Below are 10,724 nucleotides of genomic sequence, written 5' to 3'. Positions count from 1 at the left end.
ATTCGCTCCGCTTTATTACTCTCCAATTATTATATTTCTGATGCTCTGTCGGGTCGGAGTGTGGGGGGTCTTTAGAGTTCGGATTCAATTTTTTGGAAGAATTATTATATTTCTGTAATATATAAGATATATATAATATAAAATTAAAAGTATAGTCGTCATTATGTGGACAATAATAATACAAACAATGAAAAGGTATACTAGAATGCACTAAGAAAATGAAGACAGCCTAATCCAGTTGTTCGTTCTGGAACATATAGTGAACATTAACCTAACTTGTACAAGAGAATTTGCATATAAGAAATTTACTTGGACTGGAAGAGGCCGGACAAACACAAACCATTATACCTCAAGTCATTGGTGTGAACAATAGCTCATACTCAAATGAGAATGAAACACGATCATCGTACTAAAAGATCACAAGTTTAATTTTTACTAACAGCTCTTTTTAGTTAAGTTCAATGCACATGATACGTCTTTCTAATGTGGTTTACCTTGTTAATGCTAACTAGTATTTTCGCTCGTGCAATGCACGGAATGGATTTGTTGTAATATATTAAGAATAATATTTGGATCGATATATAATTATTTAAATTAGAACATTAAATGTTATATAGTGCAATTAAAGATATAATTTAGATCATTTATGTGTTTAATGTTATCATTGCTTAAATTTGAGCAAATAATTGTGTTCCTTATTTCTTTTATATTTTTCAGTGCCAAGATATCTTTGATGTAATGTTATAGACATGAGTAGTTCAACTTGATCTTGTCGTCTCTATCACCCTGCATTACTATAAATAGGATTTCACTTGCCATTTAGAAATCATCAAAACAACAAATCTTTCCTTATTATCATACTTACTTTCCTCTTCTATATATATATATATATATATATATATATATATATATATATATATATATATATATGAGTAGTGCATGCGTAGTGTGTTCCAACTGTAAATAACATGTGCACGTTACTAAATAATAACTATGTAACCTTGGGGAACAATGTCGTTCTTTATGCCTTGCATTTAGGTGCTAGCAAAATTGTTCTAGAATTAAAGGCAGTGAGTCCTTTTTCACGTCACAACTTTAAATCGCGGTTGCAGTATCATTTTCCACTAACACTTTTTGGCCTATTCAGTTAAGGTCTTCCTAGCTTGATTTATCTCTTATTTTTTGTTTGAGGACTATTACCTTATGCGTACTTTCGGATAGTAAATTATTTAATAAGATATTAAAGTGTAATGAGCGATGCATAAAACAGTTGTCTAGGCAATTGAAGCATGTGCTCTATCTCAACTAAAAGCCTAAGCTATATTATAGGCTCAACGCGCCCCCTCCACGTAACTCTGATACCAAATTGAAGTATGTGTTCCATCTCAACTAAAAGTCTAAACTGATAGTTAGATTGCACATTTATGTTATATACTCCGTATGCTCAACATAGGCAACTAAGTGGTTTTAGTCAAAAACACACTCACAATAGTTCTTTGAGTAATTATGGAGTGACGATAATGAAATGTAGTTCTTTGAGTAATTATGGAGTGACGATAATGAAATTTCAACACTTTCCCCAGCTAGTGAACGAAATTCAAACCTTACTATTAAACCAATGGACCAGTCTTGGGAACAATGAGATTAAACCTCATTGTCAAACACCTTAGTATACAAACATTAAGTTTAAACCTCATTGTCAAACATCTTAGTTTACTTCAATTTGTTGCTTAGGTTTTCAAACACTACAACTTGTTGGCTAATTCAATTCATCAAGTAAATTTAGAATTTTAGACGATATGCATGTGAGTCAAGACTTTTAATTTGTTAAAACTATGCTCTATTTGAAAACTTTTTAAAAAAAAAAATCCAGCAAATTATTTTAAGAAAATGACTCATTTTATGAAAACTAAAAAAAAAATAAAAATTGGTTGAAAGTTAAAAATTTATAATTTTCAATTAACTTGTTAAAGTTGTCAATAGTGAATTTTATTCATAACGTATATTCCGGTCACAATGGCAGGATTTTTAGTATTTTTTTTTTAAAGCATATACTCCGTATGATATATATATGTGGCAAAATAATCTCATTTGACGAAGCTGCGGCGTATAATGATGGTGTTAATATTCTCTAATGTAAGCAAACTTGCCACCAAAGCCACTTTTGTCTGATCTTCATTATCTTTGGCTTAGCCGACAATGACAATTAGAAATGCATTGTCGCGAACGTATGATGACATGAAAATTATATTATTATTTTTATCGAAACAAAAAGTGTACATTTTTTTTGAATGCAAAAAAAAAAAAAAAAAGTGTACATTTTATTTATTTACAATTTCAAAAATATAATACTTTTTTTATTGTTTTACTCCGTAATATACTTGATGCGAATCATTTATCAATATATTTTTTAATATTACTCACATCATTGAGCATCACTTTTTAAGAAAAGCTCGTACTTTTAGAGATTTTTTAATTATTTTTAGTGTATAATGTATCATATTAAACATCTCACTTAAAACAATGTCAAATACATTTTGATATGACTTAAATCGAAAGTGGACCACACTCAAAGCATTACCTCAAAATGACCATTTAAACATTTCTTATGCTAATTTTTTTCACATATAACATTGTATATATGTATCCACAATTAATAAAAAAAATAGACAACATAAAATATGGATTACATAAGCTCTGCAATATTATATACTATATAGGGGTATGCAAACATGAGTTCACCAACCAAATCAAAGAAAGTTGATTAACTATTTTCTAACCGATAAAATTCAATTTGATTAATGGTTAAAGAATCTACTAACTCATAAGTCATTCATAAAAATTAAAAATCGTAAACACACATCATCGTAATGCATATATGTATAAACTTTTATATGAATATAATATTATTCTTAATTAATCATTGTATCACAAGTCACCTTTAATTAAGACAATTAACATTTTCATAAATAAATTAATTAAAATTTTATAGCTTTCCTATTATGTTCAATTTATTGTCCCTAGTCCCCTCTAGGTTGAATTGGCAGTTTTGGCATTGAGACTTTAAATTAAATGCCCGCACATGCCAGAAGGAATTGGACAGTTGGTCACTTGGTTGCCATTATTATTCTTCTTTTACTTTATTTTCTTCCGTTTTCATTAAATGAAATTACAATATTCCAATTGAGCTTAATGTTTAAAATATTCATTTGATTATTTTGTTTAAAAAAATTTAAACCCCATAAATTTTATAATTTAGCAAAACAAAATATTTTCTTTTTGAAACAGGAGAGAGGGAATCCTAAACAAAGAATAAAAGTCAGTTATCTAGAGGGTAAATCTAACCAAATTGGTTAGACGATTGACTTAATAACCACAATATTTTATAAGTCCATGTTTACTCGGTGCAAAATATCGAATAGTGACTATAAATTTTTCTTATCACAAAAAAAAAAAAAATCGTTTATCTAGCATGTTTATATTCGAATCATGTACCAATCGATACTAAATATAATAATATTGAATTGTACAGAAAATTGATAATACCAAGTATAATAATAAAAGATAAAAAAGCATATATTACTCTTTGTAAATAGTATTGGTGAATGGTGCTGAAAGATATTACTCCGTATAAATTATTTTTTAAAAATTATTATTTTGATTTTATGGAATTTCGAGTTCGAAAGTATATTAAAAAATATTATTGGTGACGTCATAAGTGAGGCCGAATATTGTTTTCTGGGTTGTTGTTTAAATGGCGCCATCTAATGAATAATGATGCGCTCATGAGTTAGCGACCGCCGGCTAACCTCACGCGCACATGGCGCACGTTAGCTCCAATCTATACGTCATATCTCTCTCTCTCTCTCTTTTTTTTTTTTTTTTTTTTTTTTTTTTTGCCAGTAATTTCCTACTGTGGAATCAGTATATGAAGAACACAGTATTTTCAGAATTTTCATTTTTATTTGTAATAAATTTTATTTATGAAAATTAATTAAGTTAAAAAATACTCCGTAATTGATATGAAAAATTATACGGAGTCATTCATAGTATAACCTATAGTTGGTATTGCGTATGTTGTTTGATTTGACACTAATAATAATTTTTATTTTCTTTTATTTTTACGGACAAAGCAGCCAAAAATGGAAACTTAGACCGTGAGGCGTGATCTGAAGATTTGTTCACATTCCCGCAAAACCCTTGAATCCACACTCCTAACATCTCGATTCCAGTGAAAATTTTCTCACCCCCAATTACAGTTTGATTGGCGGGTCAAAGAATAGAAGTGTGGTTTGAATGATTTAATTTATTTTATAGTACTTTGTTTTTTCTTTGGAAAGTGATTGCATAATTGCATCTGCTTGTATCTGTACTATGCGGTGTTGATGGGGCCGTCTGTATATGTTTGAGCAATGCATCCGTGATATTTACCAGCATTGATAGTTTGATACTGGGTCATTGTCATTGATTCTGAACAGATTGAAAGAGGGGTGGATTTCGGTTTAGAGATAATTTAGGATGTCGGTCTGATCTTCTTGATGAATTGAGTTTTCTCTGTGCGAGTTAGCTTTGTGGTGTTAATTTGTTCTTGCTGGGGTTTTCTGTGGGAAAAACATTGCGGCATTGAGTGTAAAGATTCAAGCTTTGATTGAAATTCTTGAATTTTGAGAGGGATAATAGTTGGAGGGTGTAGGAGAAGAGGAGGGGATGTAAGGTGAAGTGGGAGGGATTGAGCAGACAACAATGACTACAGGGTCATTGGGTCTTCGTGCTTCAGGGAGTTATGGATCTTTGCAGCAATTCCAGAATATTTCAGTGGCAACCCAAACTACACCACCTATCCCACCAAGAAAGCCTCCCAAGATGTTTAAGGAGAAAGAAGGATTGTTTGTTTGGATCTGCAAAGTTGCGCCTCGAAAGAAGGTTGGCATGCTGCTCTTATCTGCTGTTTCTGCTGCAGTTTTTGTTTGGGTCTTATATGTTGGCAAAGGTTTGGTTTCTTATCTTTTCAATCGTGTTCCGAGATTTCCACAATTAATTCAAAGTTGCAGCTCTGCCTTTTGCATATTCACTGCACCACTCAATACTCATCATTCTTGTGTATTTTGATCCAACTGAACAATTATATGATTACAGCTTTTAAGCTGGTTAAAGTTTGAATTGAAGATGAATGTATGAACAATATGCATTGTATTATGTGGATATTGTATCTCGTGTAGTCTTCTTATACATTACTGGAACTCTGAAAGTAACATGATGGCTGAGGACATGTTCAGAGATAGAGATGGCTTCTTGTCTAACTATATTTTAAAATTTTGTCATATTTGTAGGCGAAGATTCACAGGGACCTGGAATTCCAAACATCAATATTAATAATACTATCAGAAATAGAGAATTTTTTAAAGAACCTGAACAAAAAAATAGTCTTTCCCCTAAAAGAAATAGTATTGGAGGAATTGCAGCTGCAGGACAGCCTCCACTCCCCCCTGTATATTTTACTGGATACACACTTCCTCCCGGCAACCCTTGTGAAGGCTTCACATTACCTCCGCCGCCAGCAGATAAGAAGAGGACTGGACCACGACGTAAGTTCAGAGATGCTTGATTGAAATTTCGTTATGTGTTAAAACACTATGGCCTTGGGATGTAAAGTTCTGATAAAAGACATGTAAAATCTTAGTTGCAAAGTATTGCTCTGAACATTTTCTTGTTTTTTCAGCATGTCCGGTGTGCTACCTTCCTGTTGAAGAAGCTATTGCGTTAATGCCAAATGCACCATCATTTTCTCCTATAGTTAAGGATTTAACTTATATACATGAAGAAAATTTAGTTAAAAGTGAGTTTGGAGGTTCAGAATTTGGTGGATATCCTTCACTGAGTCAGAGGGAAGATTCCTATGATACAAGAGAGTCAATGAATGTCCATTGTGGGTATGTTATGTTGAACTTGGGAATGTCTGGTGGAATAATTCTTTACCAAGTTCTTTCTTCACCAGTCCTTTTTTTTTTTTTTCTTTTTTCTTTTTTCCATTTTTACATTGCAGATTTGTCAAAGGGGTCAGACTTGGACATGATACAGGTTTTAACATTGTTGATTCTGACCTTGATGAGATGGAAACTTGTCAAGGTGTGGTGGTTGCATCAGCAATATTTGGTACTGACCTCTATTTAACTTAATTTACATTTCCATTTTAATATTACTTCTACTGGCTTATTGATGTGATAAGTGCATCTTGACAGGAGCTTTTGATTTAGTTCGACAACCGATGAACATAAGTGAATATGCCAAGAAAAACGTGTGCTTTTATATGTTTGTGGACAATGAAACAGAAGAATTTCTAAGAAATTCCAGTGACTTGGATAGTAGTATGAGATTGGGATTGTGGAGAATTGTTGTTGTTCATAAGCTACCTTACAGTGATGCAAGGCGCAATGGGAAGGTAAATGTTTTTTGGTATATTTGCTAGTTTAACAGACCATGGTAAAATAGATTGAAAGTTATTGGTCATGGAGTTTACAAAATTGACAAATTGAGGCGACAGGTTCTTGGAAATGGTTTTTAGTTAAGGTAACAACAAATTCAAGAAGCAAGCTTTGGGTGATTGAATCTTTCATGCTAATCATTGCACAAATAATGACAGTTTTAGTCATCAGATCCAATCCTTTCCCTTGTGCTTTTGCTTTATGCTATATACTCACAGGCCATCGACTAATTAAAAAGAATTGATTATTATTTAATATTTGTTTTTTAAGAAGCCAGTTCATGTTGTTCAATGACTAGTTAAGGTTTCAGCTATATTGGAGCTGTGTTACTTGTAGATTCTTTATTTGGTCTGCCACTTTTGTTAACTGCAGATTCCAAAGCTTCTACTTCATAGACTATTTCCAAATGCGCGGTATTCTCTCTGGATTGATGGAAAACTTGAACTGGTTGTGGATCCATATCAACTACTTGAAAGGTACTTCCTTTTAGAGTTTTGTATTACACTTTCAAAAAGAGAAAAAGAGAATGAAAACATAGTTGGGTACATATTCAAAATTTAAATCAGAAAAGGCCGAGTCAACAAACTGCAATTTTAAGCATTTTAATCAAATCTGCGATCAATATTATTGCCCTAATTGGAAGTGAATGCCCATTAAATAGCTATGTCTTTTAAGAAATGAGACTACTGAAATGTATTTGCGGGATGCAAGAAATGATAATATCAGATATTACTTAGAACTTAGAAGGCACAAGTTTTGCATATTATGGACATCATATATATCATTTCATTATCAATTCAAATAATCATAATTCAAGAACCATATGTTGTAGCTAGCAGGTACATACTAAAAGCTATAGCTTCAGGAACTTGCTAGTCATTTGATTCTATGAACAACTTCTAATACTTAAGAGATCGGTATATGGTGATTGTATCCAGTGCAAAGAACTGTTAAGGATTTATTATATGCTAGAATTGTAGTAGAGACAACAGGTTCCTTTTAAATACGGCTTTTGGTGTGATGGAAGAAGTTTATATCTCAGGTTCTTGTGGAGAAAAAATGCCAGCTTTGCTATATCAAGGCACTATAGGCGTTTTGATGTGTTTGTGGAAGCAGAGGCTAATAAAGCTGCTGGGAAGTTTGACAACGCCTCCATTGATTTCCAGATTGAATTTTATAAAAAAGAGGGCCTTACACCATTCTCTGCAGCTAAGTTCCCAATAACAAGTGGTATGGGTTGGATCCTTCTCTTCCCATTCTTTTCCCCGTGCTGTAGTTACTAGAAGCCTTTAGTTTGGCAATGACATTGATCGCTAACCTTTTCATATTTGATCAATTGCAGATGTTCCAGAGGGATGCGTTATTCTTCGTGAGCATATTCCAATTTCCAACCTCTTTACTTGTCTTTGGTTTAATGAAGTGGACCGTTTTACTCCCCGAGACCAGATTAGCTTTTCTACTGTAAGGGACAGGATCAGGTCCAGGACAAATTGGACCGTCGAGATGTTCCTAGACTGTGAAAGACGCAACTTTGTGGTCCAGGTAATCCTAGTTCAAATTCTTTCCTCGCTTTTAATTTCATTCCTTATGTGATCAAAGAACGAACCACAAATCGTGGAGATGCCCATAACTGAGCATCCTGAAACCCAAAAATTTAACATGACTTCAGACAAATTATCTACCCTTCTGAAATCTCGAATACAGGTTGAGTTTTAATTTATATCTCCATTATACGCTGGCCAAGGAAAATGTACGTAATTTTTGAAATTTCCAACTTTTCGCTGCTGTGCAGGGGTACCATAGAGATATTCTTGAGCAGGGGGTGCATCCGCCTCCACTCGGTGATAGTGCAGTCATCCACCCCCCACCCGTTGTTTATGAATCTATTAAGGCTTCAAATCATAGCAGCCCGGTTAGAAATAGTTCCGGTAGGCACAGAAGAGACAGGCGATCCAGGCGCCACCGGAGTTCTTTGCCAGAAGTAGTAAGAATATCAGTGTGACCCTTAAGTTGAAATTTTGTTCAGCCATTTTCTTAGTTATCTCCTTCCCTGTCTCAAGAATATCAATGCCGGGCTAGGAGTTGTGCTGATGAGATGAGTGTAAGAGGTTGTTTTTTCAGATATACATATACAGAGATTTTTTACAGAACCCAGAATTTATACAGAGTACATTTTTTGTATATATATCTGATTCTAATAATTTTCTCATGGATTTGCCAGCATATCCTCAGAGCTGGTAACCATTGTTTTGACCTTAGAATCATTATATCTTAGCAATTACACACTAAGATTGCTTGTAACTAAGAGAATATTTATCAGTTCATGAATGGAATCCATCACTTTTTCATTTTCTGATGCATTTTATAGGCCCATCTGCTACTGATCTTCATATTCTTTGATGAGTGTGAGGGTTAAGATGAAAGTAATGTGATGAAGGAAAATGTTAGCTACAGTAATCACATTGGGATCTATTAATCTAGAGTTGGGGAAAGTGTAATTTTTGTCATCTGACTTGTTAGGTAATTGTTATTTTTATTTCTAGTTTTTGTTTTTGCTCGTGTTTCGTTCTTAAGCTTTTATCAAGTTTATCCTTTTCATCTCTAGTTTTTGGATTTTTTTTTTTTTTTTTGTTTGTTCATTGTTTGACATTTTGCACATTATTTATGGATGAAAATATCAATTAACAAAAAGGACCGAAAAATATGAATTAAGATATACGAAATACGAATACAGGTAAAATTAGATACGAAAATAACAATTATCTAATGGTTATTTACCAAAATGGTCCATTAACTATTGCGAAATTACCAATTTGGTTCTCAACTATTTTTTTTACCCAATAAAGTCCTCGACATTGTAAATATTAACCAATATGGTCCTACGTTAAGTTTGGGGTTTAAAGTCTGTTAAATTCGAAGGTAATAAAGGAATTTCACCATTAACATCTATCCTTTTCTAATCCAAAGGAAGACTCCTCCTCAGGTTATTGTGTTACTGAGAGACTGCCGGACAGCCACGCCTGTTTGTGAAATACGCAGCCACCGGCTGTCGGCGCGTTGATTTTTTTTTTTGTTATATATATATATATATATATTTTATTTTTTACTAATTGAATAGGTAACTTGTTAGCAACCTGCAAAAAAAGTCAATCGAACAAATTTAGCGGGTGGATGGACCTATTTGACACTTAATTTAGTTCGTGGTGGGAATTGAGCACTTCGCCAGTAGTAGATGAGCCTATTTGACACTTCTCCCAAATAAAAATCAATGATATAATATGATAAAATTAAAAGAAAATAACTAAATATGACAACATTACAATTGTCGAAGACTACAAGTGAAAAAAATAAATACGACCTACCTTAGGGATGGGAGGAAAGTCAATGAAAACGATGCATAAAGTTTCTCTGTTAGTAAGAAACCATATTTAGGCTGGTTCAAATTTGAAGTAAATGTCGCGATTAATAAGTGTGGAGGTAAAATAGGGTTTTGTTGGTCTTTCTTTATAAATTTTGAAGTTTCAATATTATATTGTTGCAGCATACACCCTTGGGAAGCGTGTACACCAAAAGATATTATGGCCATTGCTTTACGAGAAACTCTAAATTTCTGAAATAACATCAATTGAAATATGTTCATGTGGAATCAGATGCAGGTTGTCGTTCAAGACCTAAGTTTTGCTATATGAGTTTCTTCTTTCGCTTTGATTTTACTTGATGTAAAAGATATGTTGATTTAATTTGCTCATTTTGATATTTTATTTGTTAATCGTTATGGTTATTTTTGGTAGAGCTCATTTTAATTACGGAATATTTTATTTTGAAAGTAACTAAATACTCTCATTAATCAAATAATTGAATGAGCAATACACTCGTGTGGGGTGTCAATCCAGACCTGAGAGAATACCAGGAGCTTATTTTAACTATAAATGAATTATAGTGAATCAGACTGTTCTCTTAAAAACTCAAAAATTTGTTTACTAGTCATATCGCGAGGAGTTTACCACTCTCTTTTCCTTTGTAATGCTCTATACTGGATGATTCTAATGAAATTCTGAGGTTTTTTTTGTTTTGTTTTGTTTTTTTAATTTAGTTGATTTTATTTATTCATTTATTTATTTTTAAAAAGACAGTGAAATTTGTTCAATTTAAATTCACGAATTTAGTGTGACGCTTTTCCATTTATATTTTTCGCTATGACGGTTTGACATTTCCGACCACAATGATATATATAGCGCACTG

The 10,724-nt window shown here is 32.7% G+C and overlaps 1 protein-coding gene across 1 annotated transcript; it reads left to right on the top strand.

Moving 5' to 3' along the window:
* The first annotated feature begins 4,044 nt into the window (after positions 1–4,044).
* Positions 4,045–8,838, top strand: LOC109158820. The gene is made up of 9 exons (XM_019306714.1): positions 4,045–4,990; positions 5,331–5,585; positions 5,720–5,930; positions 6,044–6,153; positions 6,240–6,439; positions 6,855–6,958; positions 7,525–7,712; positions 7,825–8,024; positions 8,275–8,838. Exons 1-9 carry the CDS (start codon positions 4,744–4,746, stop codon positions 8,482–8,484), a joined length of 1,725 nt encoding a protein of 574 aa, XP_019162259.1. The 5' UTR covers positions 4,045–4,743; the 3' UTR covers positions 8,485–8,838.
* Positions 8,839–10,724: the final 1,886 nt, after the last annotated feature.

This window comes from Ipomoea nil, unplaced genomic scaffold, assembly GCF_001879475.1.
Source record: "Ipomoea nil cultivar Tokyo-kokei standard unplaced genomic scaffold, Asagao_1.1 scaffold2826, whole genome shotgun sequence".
NCBI classification, from domain to species: Eukaryota; Viridiplantae; Streptophyta; class Magnoliopsida; order Solanales; family Convolvulaceae; genus Ipomoea; species Ipomoea nil.
The sequence above is the reverse complement of the archived record's forward strand: the minus strand, read 5'-3'. Positions and strand labels throughout refer to the sequence as shown.

Bases quoted from the DNA above. Each gene is read 5' to 3' on its own strand.
- LOC109158820 (XM_019306714.1), top strand. From the start codon at position 4,744: ATGACTACAGGGTCATTGGGTCTTCGTGCTTCAGGGAGTTATGGATCT. The intron at 5,931-6,043 runs GTATGTTATGTT...TTTACATTGCAG, and splicing joins TCAATGAATGTCCATTGTGG to ATTTGTCAAAGGGGTCAGAC. The intron at 6,154-6,239 runs GTACTGACCTCT...GCATCTTGACAG, and splicing joins GGTTGCATCAGCAATATTTG to GAGCTTTTGATTTAGTTCGA.